The sequence below is a fragment of the Hypanus sabinus genome, chromosome 11 (assembly GCF_030144855.1).
Source record: "Hypanus sabinus isolate sHypSab1 chromosome 11, sHypSab1.hap1, whole genome shotgun sequence".
NCBI classification, from domain to species: Eukaryota; Metazoa; Chordata; class Chondrichthyes; order Myliobatiformes; family Dasyatidae; genus Hypanus; species Hypanus sabinus.
In genome coordinates this window covers 32,052,959-32,078,250 of record NC_082716.1, presented here as the reverse complement: position 1 = coordinate 32,078,250, position 25,292 = coordinate 32,052,959, and the positions used below count along the sequence as shown (strand labels likewise).

Here is a 25,292-nt window from a genome sequence, read left to right as displayed (position 1 = left end):
TTTATGAAGACTTAGCTTCTCACTGCTAAGTCCCATAGCTATTGGCAGGGCCGTCTAATGAGCCACGTTTGCATATGAGACTGGTGAGGTGGTTACATAAACAAGTAATAAGACAATTTTTTGATGGGTCATTTGTGATTTCTCCTTTAGGTAAGATATACGTTTTACTTTCCATCAAAATTTCAGGAGCTTTTTCAGAATTTTTAAGAGGTTTGTTAATATGTAGTAATAGGTACTGATGAAGAAAAGTATAGTTTTATGCCAATACTTATGAATATTATCACAGCAGAACTTTTCCAGTTGTAGGTATGTTTATAACCTCTTGTAGCATATCCATTGTAACTTCAGGTGTTTGCGTTTCTGAAATTGTGTGGGTGCATTCTTTTCCTCCCTAGTCCAGCTTGTTTCTTGATTGTGCGTCACCCTGTTTAACCAGATATTAGACCAAAAGTTCATTATCTCAGTATTTATTGATAATTCGGTACTAGAGTTGGTGATATTTTGGTGCATTGAATTTAGTTTCAATATCCTGTATAAACCTTTTCATTGTTCCTGAACTGATAATTCTCTTTTCTTCATCTGGCACATTTCATGTATCTATTTAATCTGGCTTTGTATGCACCAAGCTTTTGTTTTCGTGTATCTATAAATTCTACAATGCTTTTATAGGCTGATCATTTTTTGTATGAATTTTATACTTCCTTATTTTTCTCTTAACTTTCTTGCTCGAGTTATCTATTTTGTACTCCATTAGCTGGGCTATTTCAGCCCTTATGGTTTCAATTTTGTTTCTTAATCTCTTCTGATATTTTGGTTTTCTTCTTTCATTACTTGGTTTTGGGTGCCTCCAAACCATTGTACTGCACTGCCATTAATGCTGCACAGTATGTTACTGTGTGTAGTTCTTCACATGTTTCAAGTTTTCCTTAAATATTGTAGTAATATAATATTGTTGAGAAAATTAACAAATTTTGCAGATTTCATTGACATGTTTTGCTTTGGTACATAGTCATTTTGTTGATTCAGTGCCCATATATTCTGTTAGTATGGTGCTAAATTTTAGGATATTTTGTCTGTACACTCAGATTTGTTATCAGCATACTGCAGAGGCTCTGCATTTAACTTGTTGCTATTAATATCAGGTTGTGGATCACTTGTTGAAGTGATTCTATTTTCGTCACTACTTCAGGGGATGTCTTCTTGATTATTTGCTTGTATAGCTTTGTTGTGGTCTTCAGGTTGGTTTCTTTCTAGCTCTTGTGCAACTTCATGTTTTATTTGGTTTAACATGTCTATAGGGATTTAGTTATTTTTTTATTATTACACTACATTGATCTGTTATTCATTGTGCATTTACTTGCATGAAGGGATATTGTGCTATAAACTGTTATGAAGTTTGACCCCTGTGCTATCATGTCAGTCTCAAGTTCCGTTACTCAATAATATACACTCATTATAAAAATGGTTAATTCTAATGCATATCTTTCTTAACTGCATGAGTAGTCTCATTTATAAGTGGACTGCTTCCCTGAGGAACACCTACAATAATTGCAGCCTGTGGTGTTGTTGGGCTAATTTGAATGCTAGCTATATCTTTTTGGGGTTTCCCGGTGCCTGCCCGCCTATTCGGTGCATTACTAGCGGCTCACTTACTATCCTAAGCAGTGGATGTATTATTCTATTCCATAGACATCTCTCCATTTCTAAAGTGAAATGGTACTGATTTTTATATCTACGGCCAGGTTTTGATTTTGGCCACCCCAACATGCAGATCAAATGATGACTTGATCCCTGCCCAATCTGGGTACACATGTGACTTGTTGTTGTTATTACTATTATTATTAGTTTTCTCAACTCAAGCTGGTAAAACATGCAGTATGGGCATAAACAATCACACTCATTTCTCAATAGTTAGGAACTTTTAGGGACTATTCTAGTGGTGTTTAGTATTGTGGCTTTGTGAAGGTTGACATAGATAATGCTGTGTAGGTCTAATTGTTCAATGCTATTGTGTAGTGCCTTTGGGATGATACCAGTTGTAGATATTACTATTGGGACTATGTATACCTTGTTCATGTTCCGTCATCTATCAATTTCCTCTTTTCATTCCGCATATTTCTGTTTCTTTTCCACTTATTGATTTCTGTATGTTAATGTGCGTTTGGAATGGCTATGTCTATTAAGTAAATTGTTATCGGTTGTTTATTTTGTAATTTTATATCTGGACTGGAATTATGTGATGTCCAATCTGTAATAATAGATTGGTCATAATATAAATTATAGGACTCTTATTCTAAACCTGGATCAGGCCTGTATTTACAATAAGCTATGGTGTCTTCTATGAGTTTGTACTTTAAAGCCAGATTTTGGTGAATGATATTTTCTAATTGAACATGTCTATGCAAGTAATCAGATTGAGTTAAACCACTGCAGGATACTGTAATTGTTTCTGGTTTCTCTTGGCATTTTCCGCATTTATCATCTTCTACATGTCGGTCTTTTATTACGTATTTTTGATCACTTTTTTGTGTTAACTGCCTGATCCCGTAAAGTTACAAGGGACTCCTCGATGTTTCCTTGTCAACACCTAGTCTGCCTAGTTTTTCATTGATTCTATTGTATTATTTTGTCCTGCTGAGAATGCCCGCAAGAAAATAAATCTCAGTTATGTATATGTTATAGTATATAGTAGCAAATATGTGCCTTGATAATAAAGTTACTAAGAATTTTGAATAACCATCTGTACTAATCCCATTAACCAACACTTGACCTTTAACCTTCTATGCTTTGGTGATTCAAGGGGTCACCTATTCTCACTTATTTTAATATTGTGAAAATACCTGCCTCCCTTGTCTCTGGTAATGCCTTCCAATTTTCAACAACTCTCTTGGATAAAAGTTTTTCTCTGATTCACTCTAAACCTCTTATTCTTTACCATGAACCTATGTGTCAAGCTTTATATAATTCTGCCAAGGGGAGAAGTTTCCAAACAGCGACTCTGTGTATGCACCTCATAATCTTGTATGCTTCATCAGTCTCCCTCAGTTTTCTTTGTCTTTTTGAAAGTGCGCTGGTTAGTGTTAGAGACAATATTTCATTTGGGGTTAACCTAGTACTTTATAATAGTCTAGCATTCCTGCTTCACTTTGAATTCTGTTTCTTTATTGATACCAAATAAAAATGGCATTATTACTTACTTTATTAACCTCTCTCAGGATTTGTGTGCAGGGCACCCAGGTCCTTCATTTATTAACCTCTTCCAAATTATATTCTTTGCCATGTTTTATTTAAAGAACATCTCAATATCATATGGAAATAGTCTGTTAATATCAATAAAGATGAAGGTTTCTGCTTAGTAGTTCTGAGGTATTTGTATCAGGTGTCTGTCTTCACTTCTTCAAATAGAATATCATCCCAAACTCTACAATAATTCATGCACCACTTAATTGCAAATACCACTCATTGACAAATTTGTACGTAATTTGTCAATGTGTCCCAAGGTCTACATACTGTATGGCAAAACAAAATATGATCAAAAATGTCATTAAAATAGTGAAAATAAGAAATCTTCACTTTATAGATGAAGGATACCACTGCAAAAACCAACACAAAAGAGGTATTCATCTGAAATGTAAATTATAGAGCATTGTTAACAGCAGAAACACAGAGTTAAAAGGTTACATTATGGTATAAAAAAATCACCTTCTCTTGCATAACTGACAGACGCCAACTCTGGATTATTGTTGGTTTGCTGCGGATGGACTCTCATGTTTCCTACAATGAGAAAGCAATGTTACAATGTTACAAGTTCCACTCATTGCTTTCATTACAGAAGAGGTATTTTGAACTTCTTGCATCATGTAACCAAACAGATAAAACTCCAGAATGTAATTTAAAACTCAGGGATTAAGTTCTGAAAGTGAATGTGCCTTTTGAAAAACAATCAGAAATCATTCTTGTAGCTATACCCATTACCCTCAGAACTTTACAGTTTAGAATCCTGCACATTGCAGCTATCAATGTTTCCAAAAGCCCATTGAACAAATTTAGATGAATCCAGAGTAGTTCACTAATCAGCAGTACATTTATCCTAGGAGCTGTTAGGCAATCAAACTTCTACTTCTGAGAGCATTTGATATGCATTATACTTACTTTGGAGAACTCTAATTACAAAACATTTATCCACAGCAATTACATAATTATAGTTTTAAATATTGTTTCCTCAGTCTTCCTCAGGCAAAATGCCAGTTGTGTTTGTTACTTATTCTACTGGAAGGATGGATGGGTTCAGAAAGATTGGGGATAGTATAGTCAGGGGTATAGACAGAGTTCTCTGTGACAAGGATAGAGCAGCCCAAAAGCTGTGTTGCCTACCTGGTGCCCAGGTTCGGTACATCTCACCTGACTTGCAGAAGAATTTGCAGTGGGAGGGGAAATACCAGTTGTCGTAGTCCATGTGGGTACCAAAATCATAGGTATAATGAGAAAAGAGGTTCTGCTGAGGGAATTTGAGCAACTAGGGATTAAATTAAAAAGCAGAACCAAAAAGGTGGTAATCTCTGGATTACTAGCTGAGCCACGTGCAAATTGACATAGGGTCAGAAAGATTACAGAGTTAAAGGATGGCTCAAGGATTGGTGTGGGAGAAGTGGATTTGAATTCATGGGAAATTAGTACCAGTATCGGGGAAGGAGGGAGCTGTACCAGTGGGACGGGCTCCTCCTGAACCATGGTGGGACCTGGATCCTAGCGAACCGCATAATAGGGCTTTAAACTAAATAGTAGGAAAGTGGGTTCAACAGATTGGAGAAATATGGATAAAGTAAAAGAGATAAAGAAAAAGCAAAAGATAAAAAAGAGAAATGTAAGAGTGGAGTGAAGAAAAGTCAAGTGCAAAAGAGAAAAAGGTTACAAGATTTTAAAAGCACAATGAGTGGAAGGGCACTTTATCTGAATGCCGTAGTATTCAAAATAAGATCAGTAAACTTGTGGCACAAATCAGTACAAAGGGGTATGATTTAGCAGCCATTACATAAGTGTGGTTGCAGGGTGGAGAGGATTGGGAATTAAATATCCAAGGATATCAGGTTATATGGAAAGATAGACAGGGAGGTGGGGTAGCACTCCTAATTATGGACGAGATCAGGGCGATAGTGAAAGACGATATAAGATCTAAGGAGCAGAATGTTGAATCTGTCTAGGTAGAGATTAGGAATAGTAAAGGGGGAAAAAATCGCAGGTGAGAGTTGTCTATTGGTCACTGTATAATAACATGACAGTGATACAGGCAATAGAGAAATATGCGAGGCATGTAAGAATGGAACAGCCATTATCGTGGAGGACTTTAACTTGCACATAGATTGGGTAAATCAATTTGGTCAAGGCAGTCTTGAGGAGGACTTCATAGAATGCATCCGTGATGGCTTTCTTGAAAACTATGGTACTGAACCTACAAGGTATTATATTTCATCGTGCTATTTTAGATCTGGTCCTGTGCAATAAGACAGGTAAAATTAGTGATCTTGAAGTTAGGGATACTGAATGATGATTAACATTTCAAGATAATTAGAAGATTAGAAATTCTAATTAACTTGAAATGTCCTCACCGTTTCTCTCTCCATGGATGGTGCCTGTCCACCATTTTCTGCCCTTATTGACAAGTAGTATTGATATACGTTGGTGAAAGTGAGATCACTAGACCTTAGCTGTTAATCATTCAGTTCGTTAGTAAAGAGAACCTTAAGGATAGAGGGGTAATTCGTGACAATCTAATAGAATTCACATTGTTTATTAACACTAATTTGCTATGATTTGGGCTTGCTTAAATATTTGTGATGTTAAATGAAGCAGAAATAGGAAATCAGATGAGATGATGTCTACATGGGTCCATAGCTAAATGCCTTGGAGAAAAATGAAATCAGATCAAGGGTGCTAATTTTAGTTTGTTTAAAAGCATGTATAAAGTACTCAATTATGTCTGATGTACAACCATTTAACATCTCATGTGACTTTCTTTGTTTCAAAGCAAGATGGCTCTGTAATTCTGATTTGTAATGTTTTGTCCACAAACCTACAAGGAATTTCAACGTATACATATATCTTTTGTGCTGAATCTATTTTAAACTTTGTAACAAATGTCTTATCTACAAGCATTTGTTGTTTTATGTTTGTTTGTACAAATACCAGTTGCATTATTTCTGAGTTGTTTTGAGCTGAATTTTTGTTTTTCATATGACTTAAACTATGAATTTCCTTTGGATTCATGAGTAAATATCAGCACTTTGAAATCAATGCAGGGATTAATCATTCTAAGCTGAAATGGTTGTTAAGAATGTTCATTTCAATTTAAGATTGTGCACCTAGGAATAGGAAAAAGATTGAATTGCATTTTTAAGTAACAGTGGTTTGATTTAACCAACCCTCACTTGTGAAATGATGAAAAGCAGCAAGTGTTTATTTTCTAAACTTTTAGCCTTGAAGTTTTGCTATGGCAACTGATGTGCAATTCATTCTAATTAGGTGACTAAATTCAGCTTTGCTTTAGTCAGTTAAATGTTTTAATATAATCTTTTTTAATTAATTTGAATGATTATAAAATAAATACTCTTAATTTGCCAAGATGTAGTCTTACATAATTAATGTAGACACTAATCATTAGTCCTTCCCTTGTCCAGTAGATTCAACTAAACAAATCCTGCGTTCTTCTACAATAGCTTAAGTATGATTTCCATAAGTTCCTAAGAACACTGACTAAATCAAGTAAGTACCTCATCAATCCAAGAAAACACTACACTAATTCAAATTCACCAACAACACTATCATTGTTGGATGAATCACAGGTGGCATTGAGTCAGTTTACTGGGTCAAGATAGGTCTCCTGGTTAAGCAAAAATAATTGCTCACTCAGTATCAGCAAAGCGAAAGGGCTGATTGTTGACTTCAGGAAGGGGAAGGAGGGTGAACATGTCCCAGTCTACACAGGGGTGTCAGTGGCTGAAAATTCCTGTGTTTTAACATATCAGATGACACAGCACATAGATGCAGCCACATGAAAAGTGTGCCTTGGCTTTCTGGGGTGTTTAAGGAGATACAGTTTAATATTGAACATGATGCACCATCAATAACTCTGACACGTGGGTTAAGGTAGGTTTTTATTGGCGGGAAGAAAGCACAAGCAGCAAGTGACCATCATACAACATCCTGGAGACTGAGGAAGGGTCTGTGGCTCCAATCGCCTTTATACCGGAGTCTGTGGGAGGAGCCACAGGAGCAGTCAGCGGGGGGGGGGGGGGGGGAAGGGGCGTGTCCAGACAGGTATATGTAGTTCACCACAGAACACTAATGAACTTCGACAGATGTACCATTGAAAGTATTCTAATTGGTGGCATCATAGTCTGAAATGGCAAATTGAATATGCAGGAACATAAGAAGCTGCAGAGAGTAATGCTCAACATTTCATGGACATTTCCTTCTCCATTAGTGGTGGCATCTAAAGGAAACATTCCTCAGGAAGGCAACATCTTAAAGGGGCAGGTTGTGCCTCACAAGCCTGATTGAATTATTCAGGGAAGTAATAGAATCAACTGATGAAGGTAGAGCAGAGAATGTAGTCTATCTGGGTTTTAGTAAGGTGCTTACCCTTGTTAGGCTCATTAAGAAATTAAGGAGGCATGAGATCCAGGAAAACTAGGCTGCATAGATTCAGATTTGAGTTGGATGGAGCATATTCTGCCTGGAGGATGGTGACCAGAGGTGTTCCACAAGGATCTGTTCTGGGACCCTTGCTCTTTGTGAATTTATACCTGATTTGGATGAGGAAGTGGTAGGGTGGGTTACTAAGATTGCAGATGACACCAAGGTTTGTAGTGTTGTGGATAGTATAGAAGTTTGTTGTTGGTTACAATGGGACATTGACAGGACACAGAGCTGGGGTGAGAAGTGGCAGATGGCCTTCAATCTAGAGAAGTGTGAAATAATACACTTTGGAAGGCTGAACTTGATGCAGGGTTCATGGCAGGCCTCTTAGAGGTGGGGATCCACATGCATAGATCCTTCGAAGGTGCCATGAAAGTTGAAAGAGTGGTTAAGAAGGTGAATGGTGTGTTGAGGGATTGAGTTAAAGAGCCACAAGGTAATTTTGCAGATCTATAAAAATCTGGTCATCTCATTGCAGGAAGGTTGTGGAAGCTCTAGAGAAGGTAAAGAGAAAATTTGCCTGGAAGCTGCTTGGATTAGAGAGCATGTCTTATGAGGAAAGAGTGAGGAGGATGAGAGGTGACAATAGAGCTGTATGGGTTGAAAAGAGACACAGACAGAGTGAACAGCTGATGCCTTTTTATCCAAACAGAAATAACTAATACAGGAAGGCAGAATAATAAAATGGCTGCAGGAAAGCATTTGGGGGGGGGGGGGGGATATCAGAGGCAGTCTGTTTACACAAAGAGTGGAGGGTGTGTGGAATGCTTGCCAGGTGTGGTGGTAGAGGCATCAGACACATTTAAGAGGCTTTTAGGCAAATGTACAATAAAGGAAATGGACAGCTCTATTGGAGAGAAGTATTAGATTGATCTCGGAGGAGGTTGAAAGGTCAGCACAACATCATGGGCACGGGGTCTGGACAATGTTCTATCTACATCACAGAACCCCACCATGTGGGCTATGCCAGCTTTTCGCAGTTTCAATCAGGCAGGAGATACAGAAACCTAAAGACCCATACCAACAGGTTCAAGAACAGCTACCTCCCTTCAACCAGCTACCAAAATCCTATACACTACAGTTTAACATAGAAACACTATGACCACTTCGCACTAAAACAAATTTCTTTTATTCCAATTATGTTTTCCTGTAAAAAGTTATGTACAGTTTATGCTTTTCTTTTGAATGTTGCTTATATGATGCTCTGCATCGGTGATACTGCTGCAAGTAAGTTTTTCATTGCACTTCTGCCTACATGCATTTCCGTATGTGACAATGAACTGGACTTTGACTTTGACTAGTAGGTCAACATCTGGAACAAAATGATTGCACAAGTTCATTCTACAAAGAGAAAAGACCTAGCTCACTCATCATATCCTCATAAGGCACACTTTCTAGTCCAAGAAGCCTCCTGTTAATTTCGTTTCTGGGACAGAGAGTGGTGCACAGAGTTATAGAGGGTTGCAGCAGAGAAATAGTTCCAATGGCCTACAGAGTCTGTGCTGACAAGTAACCACTTTATCACCCCTTGCCTGATACACAAACCAAACATATTGTTAAAAAGACCTGTTGATGGGAATGCTTTGAAGAATGTGTTACTTACGCAAAACACCGCTGATGTACATTTGGCCATTGCGATAATATGATTATTTCAGTTGCATTTCTGTTCATGATTTTGCTAATGATGTAAAACTGACCACAAATATTCTTAAACATCAAGGGGAGATAGCCTTTTTCTGATACCTAGATGCCGCTAATGTCACGCCCCACATGTAAATCAAGCTTCTACAGGAACTGGAGCTAATTGTGATGGAAATTTTTAAGGATATCCTCAGCCCAATCCCTCCAATTTACACAGGGGGAAGGACATTGAAAGAACAGCTCACAAGGGCAACTCTCCCCTGAGAAATTCATGAAGATTTGTGATTGGTTTCCAATAATCATAGCTTCCACATTCTGGTGCAACTCAGTCCTTACCTTTAAATCCCATTGACCTCAACTTTATTCAGTATCAATCACTCGTGACCTGCATCTGTCCATAAACTCTCGTTTGATTCTTTTGCCTCTCACTGGCACTCAGGAATAACTTACAGTTGCTAATTACTTACAATCGTTTTGGGATGTAGAAGGAAACCTGGCAGAAGCCCAAAAGGGGACTCATGGGGAGAACATGCAACCTTCAGTCAAACAAACCCCTGAGCTCTGGATTGAATCCAAGACCCTGGAGGTGAGAGGCAGCAACACCGAGTACTGTGCAACAACCACACTCCCTTCAAAGGTAACCGATCTTACTTCCATCTTGTAAATCTCATCCAAGGCAGGCAGAGTTCAAAGATAAACCAAACTCTTGATATGAACATCAACAAAAAGCAATTTCCTGCAGTTCATTTAATAATGAAAGTTCTTGTATTGTTTAGAGATTTACAATTTTGTGCAAGCTGATATCTCATATCGAAGGTGGCACAGCCATTTACTTTTAGTTAATTCTTTACAATCAAACATATCATTAAATAAAACTTGTTTTATTTAACTATTTTTCTTTTGGCTCTTCCCATTTTCTCCAAACTCACAGTGTAGCCATGGGCACCTGCATGGGCCCTAGCTATGCCTGACTTTTCGTTGGGAATATGGAACAGTCCATATTCCAAGCTTTCTCTGGTAATACTCCGCAACTTTTTCTGCGTGACATTGACAACTGCTTTGGTGCTGTTTCATGCACCCATGCTGAGCTTGTCAATTTCATCAACATTGCCTTCAACTTCCACCCTGCTCGTAAATTCACTTGGTCCATTTCTGACACCCCTTTCTCAATCTCCCTGTCTCCATCACTGGAGACTAACTGTCTATCAATATCTTTTATAAATCCATCAATTCCCCTGGCTACTTGACCATACCTCTTCCCACCTACTCTTCTGTAAAAATGCCATTCTCTTTTCTCAGTTGTTTTGTCTCCGCTGCATCTGTTCCCAGGATGAGGCTTTCATTTCCAGGACATCAGAGATGTCCTCCTTCTTCAAAGAATGGTATTTCCCTTCTCCATCATTGATACTACCCTCGTCTGCATCTCCTCCATTTCCAGAACATTTGTGCTCACCCCACCTTCCTGCTGCCTTAACAGGGATAGATTTTCTCTTGTCCTCATCTACCACCCCATGAACATCCAAAACAAGAACATCATTCTCTGCAACTTCTGCCATCTTCAACAAGACCCTAACCACCAAACACATCTTTATCTCCCCCACCTTCATTGTCCACCTTCCACAAGGATTGATCCCTCTAAGATTCCTTCATCTAGACATCCCCCCCCTGCTAATCTCCCTCCTGGCACCTCTCCCTGCATGTGAAAGAAGTGACACACCTGCCCATTCCCCTCCTCCCTGACCTCCATTCAGGGCCCAAAAGTCCTTCCAGGTGAGGCAACTCTTCACATGTGTATCTGTTGGGGTTGTCTACTGTATCTGGTGCTTCAAATGTGTCCGCTACATTGATGAGACCAGACATGAATTTGGGGACCTCTTTGTTGAGCTCCTTAACTCCTTTCACAAAAAGCAAAGTTTCCCAGTGGCTAACCATTTCGATTCTTATCATTTTCCCATTCTGACAGGGCAATTCATGGCCTCCTCTTCTGCCATGATGAGGCCTTTCCCAGGTTGGAGGAGCAACATCTTATATTCTGTCTTGGTAGCCACCAAACTAATGGCACAAACATTGGTTTCTCTGATTTCCAAGATTTTTCCCCCACTCTGGCCTCTTACTTCTTCACCTCACTTGTCTATCACCTCCCCTGGTTCCCCTCCTCCTTCCCTTTCTCCCATGATCCACTCTCCTCTCCTATCAGATTCCTTTTCTCCAGCCCTTTGCCTTTTCCATTTATCACCTCCTAGCCTCTTACTTCATCCCCTCTCCCCATCCACCTACTAGCTAACTCTCCTGCCCCTCCCACCACCTTCTTATTCTGGCTTCTTCCCCCTCCCTTTCGAATGCTGATGAAAGGTCTTGGGCCAAAATGTCAACTACTCATTCATTTCCATAGATGCCGCCTGATCTGCTGAGTTCAGCCCCCATCTTGTGTGTGTTGCTTGGATTTCCATCCTCTGCAGGATCTCTAGTGTTTATTTCACAATTCTAATATTACTATATGGAATGTTTTGGAGCATTAATGATGACATGAGTGACAAACATGAGCATTTTGTGGGTGTTGCTTTGACATGAACCCTAATACATCACACAAAATACTGTAGCATCAATAATACAATCTTAGGCAAAAACGAACAAGATTTCCCTTCACAGTGCATATACTGTTAGTAGAATTAGGAATGACAATGAATGAAGACATGAGAATTTGATGCTGTAGCTGCTTTACAAGTCTTACCAAGAAACGGTAGAACACGATTGTATTCCATCCATGTCCGGATAAAGGGAAATATGGAAATGGTCAAACCTGGAGAATGAAGACATTGCCAGATTGAGTTAGCTAATTTAAAAAGTGTGATCTTGTAATTAGCTTGATCAAGCATTGTCAATGTAACACACAGTGTTCCTGAAACATTGCCCATTGCTTGTACTTGTTCTCTGTATCATGGGGATTTTTGAATTTTACTTAACTTGCAACAATATTGATGAATAGAATTTTAGTTAACTGCAGGAACATGTATTAGGATTCTTTTTCCCTTTCTTGTTCCCTCAACCTTTTTGCCCACACCGTTCCTGCAATTTTATTTGCCATGGAGTAGGTGCTTTTTTCCCCTCCATTTGAATCATGCAGCTTACTGGAATTGTAGAACAAATTCAATGCCTGTCTTCGTCAAAATGTGGCTGTAAAATTCAACACTGCCCTCAATGCATTATCACAGCCTTTGTCGCTATTGTGAATAAAAGATATTTGATTAAAACATTATAGCCAGCCCAAAACTCATGGTCTTCAGGGGAACAATGCTTCCTGTCCTCCTCAGACCTGGCCCATCTACACTAATCACCTCAAGGAAGTGGAAAGATACCATGAATGCTGTCTCAGATACATTCTTCGAGGTTTTCAAAGAACAACAACCAATGACAGCAGCTTCAGTATTGAGACCTTAGTTACATACAGTCAATGCTATTGTGCAGACCAGGTCATTCACATGAATTGAATTGAATTGACTTTATTACTTACACCCTCCACATACATGAGGAGTAATAATTTTTATGTTACGTTTCCATCTAAATGTGCAATGTGCAATTTATAGTAATTTGTAATAAATTGTATGTACAACAAGGGAGTCAATATAGCATAGAAATACAATTGTATCAGCGTGAATTAATCAATCAGATGGCCCGGTGGAAGAAGCTGTCCTGGAGCCTGTTGGTCCTGGCTTTTATGCTGCGGTACTGTTTTCCAGATGGTAGCAGCTGGAACAGTTTGTCGTCGGGGTGACTCAGGTCCCCAATGATCCTTTGGGCCCTTTTTACACACCTGTCTTTGTAGATGCCCTGAATAGTGGGAAGTTCACATCTGCAGATGTGCTGGGGTGTCCGCACCACTCTCTGCAGAGTCTTGTGACTGAGGGAAGTACAGTACCCATACCAGGCAGAGATGCAGCCAGTCAGGATGCTCTCAATTGTGCCCCTATAGGAAGTCCTTCAGATTTGGGGACCCATACCAAACTTCAACCATCTGAGGTGAAAGAGATGCACTTGTGCTTTTGTCACCACACAGCTGGTACGTACAGACCATGTGAGATCCTTGGTGATGTGTTTGCTGAGGAACTTAAAGTTGTTTATCCTCTCAACCCCAGATCCATTGATGTCAATAGGGGCTAGCCTGTCTCCATTCCTTCTGTAGTCCACAACTAGCTCCTTTGTTTATACAACATTGAGGGAGAGGTTGTTTTCTTGACACCACTGTGTCAGAGAGATGATTTCTTCTCTGTAAGCTGTTTCATTGTTATTTGAGATAATGTCAATCAATGTGATATTGTCAGCAATTAGCAGATTGGAGCTGTGGGTGGCAACACAGTCATGGGTATACAGAGAGTAAAGGAGGAGGCTTAAGACACAGCCCTGAGGGGCAGCTGTGTTGTGGGTCAGAGGGGCAGAGGTGAGGGAGCCCACTCTTAACTCCTGCCGGCCTTTTGACAGTAAGTTCAGGATGAACTGCACAAGGCAGAGTGAAGGCCAAGGCCTCTGGGCTTCTTGTCAAGCCTGGAGGGAATTATGGTGTTGAATGCTGAACTGTAGTCCAAGAACAGCATTCTCACATAAGCATCCTTCTCCAGATGTGTAAGGACGGTGTGTAGAGCTGTGGCTATTGCATCGTCTGTCAATCGGTTGTGTCAGTATGTGAACTGTAGGGGGTCCAGTGTGGGTGATAGCTAGCTGCAGATGTAGTCCTTGACCAGCCTCTCAAAGCATTTGCTTGTGATTGAGGTGAGTGCGACAGGATGCCAGTTGTTCAGGCATGTTACCTTGGTCTTTTCTTTCTTTCTTTCTCTCTCAATCTTTTTATTAAATTTTTCAAAAACAGATACATAACGGTCATAATAGTACAAAGGGAGAGGGATTACATTGTTGGTAATTAACACATGAGTAAAAACTATAGATAACACCAATATAATTAACCTCCCAAACCCTTGATATAAATAAGATACACAAAAAAATAAAAAAGATGGAAAAAAACCCAAATTGAAAAAAATCAAAATACTAAACTAAACACAACTAAAACTAAACTATACAAGTAGAGGAGCGGAGTTGACGAATTTATTTGATGTAATAGAATAGCCCACCTTGGTCTTTTTAGGTACTGGAACAATGGTGGATGTTTTGAAGGAAGAGGGCACTCTACGCTGGGAGAGGGAGAGACAACCAAGATCAGACCTGGGAAGAGATTGCCAAGTGAACAGAGGAACAGATTCAAGAAACAGCTCTTTGCTCCTTGAAAAAATATATAGCTTCTCCACTGATCTCAAGAAATAGATGGTCTCTCACTTCTCAGTGTAGTTAAGGAGCATTCAGGGTAAACTTTGAATAATTGATCTTCCCCTGGACTGTTAAACTTCTTATCACCCTGCTGCCACCCAGCACACATTTACACCCTGCCGTGCCCCTCCCCACCCCTGATACTCCCCAAACTCACGGACACACTCTCATCCTGCACTGGTCTCTTTACATCTTTTCTTTCTGCTGTTCTACACCTTTATATGACTGCTTGTTTTATTATAACAGTGCTGTGACATTATACTGTCCCACGTAAACGTGCATCCAGCACTTTATATCAACCTATCAATTATCAAGCCACGCCATTCAGGGACTTGTCTAATATTACTTAGTGACTGTATGTGCTATATTGTAAGTATATGTGCTATGGTGACTATATGTACCATTTTCTTGCACCTTGGCCCCAGAGGAACAATGCTTTTTATTTAGCTGTATACACACGTACGGTTGAATGACAAAAAAACTTGAACTTGAACTTGAATCCATGCATCAGATTACACAGAATGGAAGAAGCATACTACCTCTCAACACTACCCACCTGGCCACCCTATCAGTCATCTCCTGCCAACTCTGTGGTTCCCTTATTTGCTACATCAGTCAGCTATAACCCATAGGTGTTCACGCCAGGTGTCTGCTTAAACAGGTTTAAAAAAAACAGCGTCACTGCTGAATTTATGGTATTTTGGCCGTTTTCACCATTCTTTTCAAAGGATGAGGTGGGTAATGGAATCGCTCCTGCTTTTTCAAGACGCAGTAAAGTTTCTGCAGCTGCATGTCCTAAGAAAAGTAGGTGGGGGTGGGGGGTGTGGTGTGGGTAACACAAGAGACCTTGCTAGTTAAAAATTTATCTGCTCATTGTGGTATAACTGTTTATAGAGATTTGCCGTGGCAACACTGGCTGCATCGTTTCCTTCTTTAGGACAGTGACTTTGCTTCAAAAAGTGGCTGGACAGCTGTAAAATGCTTTTGGATCCCCCGCGGTTGTTAAAAGTGCTATCAACTGTAAAATAATCTTCTTTTCCCTTTTTAAGTAATTAATTAGAATACTTCCTCCTCCAAGAAACAAATGGAAACTGACCGACTAGGACAAATCGGAGAGCTTGTTAACTGATCACTTCAATATTCTTACAGATAGTAAATTTGGTGCAAATACAGATCCTCTGGAACTGTAATCATGTTAAGTGTGGCTAATGCAGTGGCATATGCGTATTACATTCAAAAAAATGTCTAAGTTGTTTATGGCAGACTTGTCATTCCGTACCTTACAAATAATGCAAGCCACTTTTTATCCAAAGGGCTAGTCCACTGAACCAATCAACAATTCAGGCCTTTCCACCCACTCTAACTTATGGAGCCCCTGACTTAATGATGTTAATCAGTCATCACACTGCTCCCACACTCAGTCATCCATTCTAATTACAAATCCAGGGCCATAATGTATTATTTAGTGTTTGAGCTTATCTATACTAATCAGTAAATGTAGCTCCAGCCTCCACTAATTAGTTGCTCCAGTCCTCTTGTCATTCAAAACAGCACCCTTGATCGGCCAAATTCAAGGGAGTTGTAATTTGAAAGCCTGACCTATCTAATGATAGTCATAAAATTAATATCACAGAAGTTAGATGCAGGGAGTAGTAATTGGAGGCACTTTATAGGTTGTCATCCTAAATCCGTGCCTGCCTTTGATGGGTCTTAGACCGAAGAAAGATGATAAATACCTTTCATCTTTTCTTTATACCTCCTGAAGGAATCTTCAAATGCATTTCTAGCATAAGGCCTGATACAGAGCCCACGCTTGTAAAGCAGGAATTCTGGGACCAAGCAGACAATAGCAACCATTGTGCAGAGCACCTACACTCTGTCTGCAACAGCCATCTTGAGCTTTCAGTTACGTGTCACTTCAGACCTTCCTAGTTCCCCATTGCACGGTTGTCCTCAGCCTCCTCCATGGCCCTGTTGCCATGCAGAATCCCTAAATAAATAAATGGTAATCCTTATGATAGAACTTTACAACCTAGAAAGGAATCATTCAAACTAACAGATCTTCAAAAGACAGTCCAATTTAAGTGACAACATCTTCTCCCTTAACTGACAATTTATATTTTATTTATTAGTTCCAAGGATGTTGTCTTTGCTGACATTTATACATACCTATATTAATGAATCAGTTAGTTAAGTGTTCACCACATTGCTGAGGCAACTTTTTAAAGCTAGATTTATTTAAATAATTGAGTTTAAATTCCATAGGCTTTTGAATGGTGTCTTAGACTATCAGTTCAGGGATCATTCATCATTATTATGTGTTTTATGACATAGGCTATCATGGTCTCCATAACCATGATTGTTCTTGTCAATTTTTTCTTTGGAAATGGTTTCCCATTGCCTACTGCTGGGTAGTGTCAGTACAAGATGGGTGACCCCAGCTATTATCAATACTCTTCGGAGATTGTCTGCCTGGCATCAGTGGTCACATAACCAGGTCTTGTGATTGTTACGAACCCCGTAACTGGGTATCTTACCAGCAAAGATAGGAGTATCCGTTGAAGTCTGATGATACTACTTTGAACAGTATTTATTAGTAAAAATACACAAAAATAATGTCAATGCAAATATACTGATAATACACGCCATCAATACTAAACCTAAAAGTGTGGGTATAATATATATAATATAATAATAATCAATAAGAAATAGCTCTATCATTGTCTAAGGGATAATGAGTTGTCTGATGGAAATATAAAGTTCAGTTCTGTTCATGCAGGCTGCGGTAGTTGTTGGTCGCTGTGGAGAGAGAGAGAGAGAGAGAGAGAGAGAGAGAGAGAGAGAGAGAGAGCTATTGACTTGCCGACTTTACTTTATGATTTTGATCCATCGATGCGTTGTTGTTGTGGCCATTCATGTATGACCCCTCCGTCCTTTAGCTAGACCGTTTCTCCATGGCGGACTCGTCACCCAGGCAAGGGTGGACACACACAAGCTCCCAGCAGTCTCGTAGCGTCTCTCCTGGTGCGTCTGAGGTGTGTTCACAAGACCTTACTTTTATCCCCACTCACGGGGTCTCAGGTGTCAATCAGGTTGGGATGATGCAACCCATCAACCAGACCACTCTGGTTGCCCCCTGAGGGGTTTCAATGAATAGAACAGTACTCAATACACAATCCTTCTCCAAGAGACAATAGCAGTAATCAGTGGTTCCGTTCTGCTTTTGTTAGGAGGAGACATTCCACTTTTGTGTATCTCTGCATTGTCTCTCTCTCATTTCCTGGGCATCAGACCCGAAATAGTAGCAATTTTGCGATTCTCCAAAGGGGGGGGGGGCAACTTTGCACCCTTCTGCCCATCAGAGTTGCTCCTCATTCGTAACATGATATACACCAGTTGCTATTACGACCATCCACAACCTGCTCCCATGGCTTCACGAGACCCTAATTGGTGGAAAGGTGGGGGTGGGAAGCTAAGCAAGTTCTAAACCCTGTCCAAGAGTAACCTGCAGGCTAGTGGAGGAAACGAGCCCCTCCCACCTCCTTTGGTAGAGATGTACCTCCACTCTGCCACGCAAACCACTACATTAACAAACTATAAATTCACTCTAAATACATTTCCAATTAGCTTCTAAGACTTCCTGCATATTTGGAATCATTCACACATTCAGATATCTGTCTTTATCAGCTCTCTGTGCAAAAGATTTCCTCATTTCGTTCTAGTTCTTAATTATTTTAAATCTTTGGCCAGGTTACTGACCTTCTTGCCAGAGGAAAGTTACCCATCTACTTATTCTGTAAACTATTAATTGGTTTTGAATTCTGTTCATATGTAGATGATTTAAAGTATAAGTGATTATTAAAGAAAATACCTTAGAGGCAATCTTTGAGGCAACACTCCCAGAGGAGCATTTAACAAAGTGAAATCACTTTATATGTGAACCTGTGAAATTACTAATGAATGAATCACAATTTTATGCAAGTTATTCTGAAGAATGAAAAGCAAACTAGGCTACACAGCTTATAGCTTCAGAGTAAATAGGATAACCCAATTCACAGAGGAGCTTTGAAATTGAATAAACATTTATTTATGCAAACAAAAGCCGCATTGTTTCCATATTTTAGCTGATTGGATAGAAAATGTAAGTCCTCTGATTCAGGGAATTGGTATACGTTGCACACATCAATCTTTCCTTTCATGAATGATTCATAATCAACATCTAGGAAGGAGCAAATTGCTTGAAGTTATAAAGGATTGAGAAGTCCAGTAACATAGGAAGTCTCTGAAGGTAATTAGACATACTGTATATGTGAGAGTGAATTCATGATTTGGTGGCATTCCGTTAGGTCACTGGCTTTGTAACGTTCTCCTTTGCGTGTAACGAAACGCCGAATTAAACGTCGAGATAAACCACAGTCAATAAGAACCAGATCGCAATAAGATTAACCATTTACTGTTCACTCTTCACATTAACATATGGTGAAAACTGTTGATAAAACAATACAAGATTGATACAGTATTTGTTCCTTCCTTAATATCACATTTCAATTGTAAATACTTGCAAAGGTGACTATAACTACATTACACTAAGGTGCAGTATACAGGGAGAGTTTACCTGCTCCATTGACTACTTTAAATACACTTCCATGCAAACTATCCGCAACTCTTTAACTAACGAAAGCATAAACATTATCGACCGTCGTTACTTCTAACAGGATCGGCATTAACATCTTAGTTCAATATATCGATTATCTATTAACTTACAGCGTTGCTCTCACTGTGATTTCTAATGCCTGCAAAACAACTTCTGCACAGGTGTGCCTCGTGGTGAGCCCCCACCCTCGCGCTAATTTCAAACCGGTACTTTCCCACAAGACGCGGCGAAACCGGATGTGACGTCATCGCATGCCGATATATTTTACATGCAATGAATATACTTTAAACACTTCTAATTCTAACTAGAAAATACTATCGAATGAATTACTAAGCAAAAATATTATAAACTAAATAACTGTCGTAAAGACAGCACAGGCTTCATAGTCTAAGACTCCAATCAAATCCCACCAGGCCATAGGAAATTTAAAGTCAAGAATTGAAATAACTCATTTTTTAATGGTGGTCTCAGTAATTGAAACTATAAAGCAAATTAAATATAAATAGAAAATACTGAAATGCTTGGTAGGCCAAGTGGAAAAGGACTCTCAGCAGACTCAATGGGCCAAATCACCTAATGTGTTCCTATGTCTAATGGACTTATGGTCCTATAAAATGTGAGAGCAGAAACAGAGTTACCATTTGAAGTTAGCAATCTTCAGACTGAAATTCCTGTTTGATTTATTCCAGACTATATTCTATTTCATTCCATTTTATTGTTGCAAGTACTAAAGGAATTATAACATAAACCTTCAACAAGTCACGACAGATGCCACTTGATAAAGAGAAATTGCAAATATTTCATTAACATTTTCCCTAATTAATTGCCTGTCATTTTTCAACATTTTTTCCATCACTGTTTCTCCTGTGATCAAAGCGTATAATCATTTGAAGCATTTAAGACAAGATTACACCACAAATAATTTTCATTACGCCTGACCACATAGCTATGACTTAACTCTCAGACTGCAAAGAGCTCCAGGGAACTCCAGGCAAGATTGTTTATGGTTTAAAAAAAGATAAACACTGAAAATATTGAAATAAATCCTAACATGACAATTAATATTCAGTTGCTTTACTGCCACAACTTTAACCTTGTGAATGTGACAATTCCTCAGGCGAATACTTATGAGTGTTTTTCACTAAAGACCATCACTGAGCAGAAGCTCCACATTTTCCCATTATATAACAAAAAATGCCAAAAAGCTCAGACATAATTCTATTTCATTCGTCCATTCTACTTTACTGTTGTTGTAGCTGAACGAGAACTCTGTTCAAATTGACTTTACTTCAAAATGCAAAGTTAATGCCAGAAATTGGTGTGTCATTTTAGTTTGCAAATTTTGTGTGCAAATTGTGAAGGCACAAAAAGTATTGTAAAACCTTTCTCTAAAAGACAGTTAAAGCTAACTGCAAATTTATGCATACGATGCTATCCTGTAAGAAATGTCTTAGCAGTATTTAAGGTGTTTCCCAGTGATTCTGAAAGGACATGAGGTTAGAATCATTGCACTTCATATCTAAGCAACAGTTGACTGAGCATTGAATCAAAGAGTGCATCAAGGAGAAAGAACTCCAATGGTTGGAGCCATACCTTGCACAAAGAAATTGGTTGTAAACACAAAGATTCTACAGATACAGGAAATCCAGAGCACTCAGCAAGTTAGGCAGCATCAATGGAGGGGAATAAAAGATCGACTTTTTGGGCAAGACCCTTCACCAGGATTGGAAAGGAAGGGGGAAGAAGCCAGAGTGAGAAAGGGTGGAGGGGGGGGAGAGGGGTGCAAGCTGGAAGATGATGTGAAGCTAGGTGAGGGAGATGGTAGGTGGATACGGGACGAGGAATGAAGAGAGAAACTGGGAGGTGATAGGTGGAAAAGATAAAAGGCTGTAAAAGAAGGAACCTGATAGGAGAAGAGAGTAGACCATTGGAGAAAGGGAAGGAGGAGGGGCAACAGAGAGAGGTGATAGGCAGTTAAGAAGAAGAGAAGCTTAAGATAGTTGTGGTTGTTTAAGATCAATCATCCCATTTCTAGCGAGTGCATTAATGCAAGAATTCCTCAAACTGACATCCTAGGCCTAACCATTAATGAAGCTACTTATTTAATGATCTCCCTTCCACTCAGAAGTGTGGATGTTTGTAGATGATCGAACAATGTTTACAGTATGCATCGAGCAAGTGAGGATTGAGCTGGAATCAAGGCAGAGTTGAGCCTAAAGCTGAACTGAGACCAACACCACTTCTGTGCTGGAGATGAGACCAGGGCTGAGGATGGGTCTGGGCTAGTAATGAACTCAGTGTTGTGAGAAAAGCCAGTCATGAGTCTGGGTCTAGAATCAAGCTGAACATGACACTGAAGCACAGATGAGCCAAGTTCCCTGACTGTGAACCTGAGGATGGTGTGCTGAGTTTGGGCTGGGAGAAAGTGTGAAGCTGCAGTTGGCTGGAGTTGAACCAAGAATTGGAATCAGGTCAGGGGTAAACCAGCAGCCATTGAGTGCTAGGTTTGCAATTGGGCCACGCAGACCTGGCTCTTGAAATGGTACCCTGTTTATATTATAATTAAAATCAGAGGCAGCAAGTGGTTTATAGAAATAAAAATGAAATGAAGACACCTTTTGAAATACTTGCTAAAATGGTTTATTTCCACAGGATGTAAATCATAACCATTGGATCCTGTTTTTGCCAAGTCTAAAAATATTGTAGCTATAAGGGAGGTTCGGATAGTTTCCAACTATTTGCTTTGGAATAAGGAAGTGAAACTAAAACTGATATATATACGTGTATAAAGTATGAGAGCTGAAACTAAGTAAAACAGGAATGCCATCAAAAACCAGGCAGCATGAATGTGAAGCAAAAAGCAATCTGCTGGGATGACTCAGCTGGCTGAGCAGCATCTCTGGGTGGTGGGGTAGGGGCAAAGGAATTGCTAAGATTTTAGATTAAAATCCTGTATCAATTCAAAACATTGACAATTACTATCCCCCCACCCCCCACCTGCTGCCAATGCTGCTTGACCTGCAGATTGCTTCAGATTACAACGTCAGCTCTCTCTTGTGTCTCTGCATTCACAGTAACTGTGAGGAAGATTGGAGGAAGATCAGGCAAAACATTTTCACTCGTAGGGTGGTAGTGACTTGCAGATTTTTTTTTGTTTTGCATCTCTACATGCAAAGGAATTGCTGGAGGGATCAGAGGAAGATGAGAAAAAACATTTTCATTTGTAGAGTGGTAGACTGGAAGTAGAGGCAGAAACCCTCATCATATTAAAACTGTGCTTGGGTGTATCCTGACAAGCTGTGCCTGGCAGGTCTCCAAAGGCTGGATCAGGTCATTGTGCTTCATTGCAGAGATGCTGGGCTAAATGATTCCTTCTCTCTTGTAAATTATGTATCATTTTACGATTCTATCCTAAAATATGCTTTGTTCATTGCTGATGTAATTATGTGCACGCAATAACAATAACAGTAAGGTGAATCACAGCAGATGGTGTCTGAAACAGTCTCCTGATGAGCTGAACTTCACCAAGAAATGAGCGAGAACATGTCAAGTCTAGATGCTGGGAGTTATTTATATGTTAAAATGACAAGCACAAAATGATTTATAAGGTAGGATAAGATTAGTTTATAAGATTAGCTTTATTTGTCACATGAACATCAAAACATCGAAACATAGAGTGTAATATTTTTCCAAACACATTTTTCCCTCCCCCCCTTTCTGCTTTTCACAGGGATCGCTCCCTACGCGACTCCCTTGTCCACTCATTCCCCCCCACCCCCATCCCTTCCCACCGATCTCCCTCCTGGCACTTATCCTTGTAAACGGAACAAGTGCTACACCTGCCCTTACACTTCCTCCCTCACCACCATTCAGGGCCCCAGACAGTCCTTCCAGGTGAGGCGACACTTCACCTGTGTGTCGGCTGGTGTGGTATACTGCGTCCGGTGCTCCCGGTGTGGCCTTTTATATATTGGTGAGACCCGGCGCAGACTGGGAGACCGTTTCGCTGAACACCTATGCTCGGTCCGCCAGAGAAAGCAGGATCTCCCAGTGGCCACACATTTTAATTCCACGTCCCATTCCCATTCTGATATGTCTATCCATGGCCTCCTCTACTGTCAAAATGAATCCAAACTCAGGTTGGAGGAACAACACCTTATGTACCGGCTGGGTAGCCTCCAACCTGATGGTATGAACATTGACTTCTCTAACTTCCGTTAATGCCCCTCCTCCCCCTTCTTACCTCATCCCTGACATATTTAGTTGTTTGCCTGTTCTCCATCTCCCTCTGGTGCTTCCACCCCCCCCCCCCCACTTTCTTTCTCCTGAGGTCTCCTATCCAATGATCCTTTCCCTTTTCCAGCTCTGTATCACTTTTGCCAATCACCTTTCCAGCTCTTAGCTTCATCCCACCCCCTCCGGTCTTCTCCTATCATTTTGCATTTCCCCCTCCCCCCACTACTTTCAAATCTCTTACTATCTTTCCTTTCGGTTAGTCCTGATGAAGGGTCTCGGCCCGAAACGTCGACAGCGCTTCTCCCTATAGATGCTGCCTGGCCTGCTATGTTCCACCAGCATCTTGTGTGTGTTGTTGTTTGAATTTCCAGCACCTGCAGATTTCCCCGTGTTTGCTGTGTAATATGTTGTTTTGTGTCAATGACTGGCACAGTCTGAGAATGTGCTAGGGACAGCCTGCAAGTGTTGCCACCGTTCTGGTGCCAACAAAACATGCCCACAACTTACAAACCCTAACCCTAACCCATTCGGCTTTGGAAAGTGGGAGGAAACCCACACAATCACAAGGAGAACATGCAAACTCCTTACAGTCTGCAGTGGGAAGTGAACCCCAACCGGTGATCACTGGCACTGTAGAGTGCAGTGCTGACTGCTACTCTATCCTGTCAATAGCGTGAGAAGATTGAACATTGCCACGGCACATCTCCTCCATTTAAACATAAACCAAAGTTTATTTAACATAAGGTCTAACAGTAGGAGAGAGTATTAACATTGGTGCCAAGCTTTTGAAAGAACAATAGAACCAGAGTGAAATTAATTGTACCTACCTAATGCACCTGCACCGAGAAAGATGCCACCCACTGCATCAGCCCCACAATAACTGGAGACTCCCAAAATAATGCAGCCCGCCACGATTGAAATGGCTGAGCACGACACCCGTAGGCAGTAGAACTGGTTGAGACTAACACCGTTCATTCACTTCTCAGTTCAAATCCATACCAAACCAAATCAAAAACAGAAATTTACTTTAAGTATCTTCTCAGCAGCATGTTGTACACTTGGCTTGGATCAACAGCAATGTGGGAGACTGGGTCCTTATAAAAGTTTTACATTGAGTAAGTATTACCTTACCACTCTAGGGTTCATCTAGCTTCTTTCTTACTGGTTACATTTATGCCTATGCTCAAGTTGAAAATTAATCTATCCCATTTCAAGGTTTGTGTGTATATTATTTAAAATGTGATCTCTCTCTCTCTTAATTACCAACAAGTCATGTCTCAATCCTGCACAGACTGATAAGCATGTTGCAATCATTTAATTACAATTTTCCCTGATTAGTTTTTTCTTATCTGCCAACATTATTTCCAACATTGTTGTTGTTATGCAACCTTAGATCACATTATATATTCACCTGATGCTTTGCAGTTCAGTGTACACTTTTTCAATGTCCCTGACCATGGAACTATGATATAATAACCACTACTCAACTGGGACCTCCAGCAAGTTTCAGGCAAGATTGTTTTCTTAAAATATACATTGACATTGTTGTGATAAATTCTATAGATTGTTCCATAGATTTGCTGTGTATGCTCATAGGAAAATGAATCTCACAGTTGTAAATGGTGATATATGTACTTTGATAATAAAATTTACTTTGACTTTGAGTTTATTCAATGGCTTCATGGCCATAACACATACTACAACATCAGGAGTCGGAACGGAGACAGAGAGCAAGTCTGTTAGCATAAAGCAC

At 39.9% G+C, this 25,292-nt stretch overlaps 1 protein-coding gene across 1 annotated transcript; it reads right to left on the bottom strand.

Annotated features, from left to right (window-relative positions):
• Positions 1-311: 311 nt before the first annotated feature.
• kncn (kinocilin) lies at positions 312-24,514 on the bottom strand. The gene is made up of 4 exons (XM_059985234.1): positions 24,367-24,514; positions 12,068-12,136; positions 3,703-3,774; positions 312-424 (listed from the first exon to the last, which is right to left on the bottom strand). Exons 1-4 carry the CDS (start codon positions 24,512-24,514, stop codon positions 420-422), a joined length of 294 nt encoding a protein of 97 aa, XP_059841217.1. The 3' UTR covers positions 312-419.
• Between the last annotated feature and the right edge of the window lie 778 nt (positions 24,515-25,292).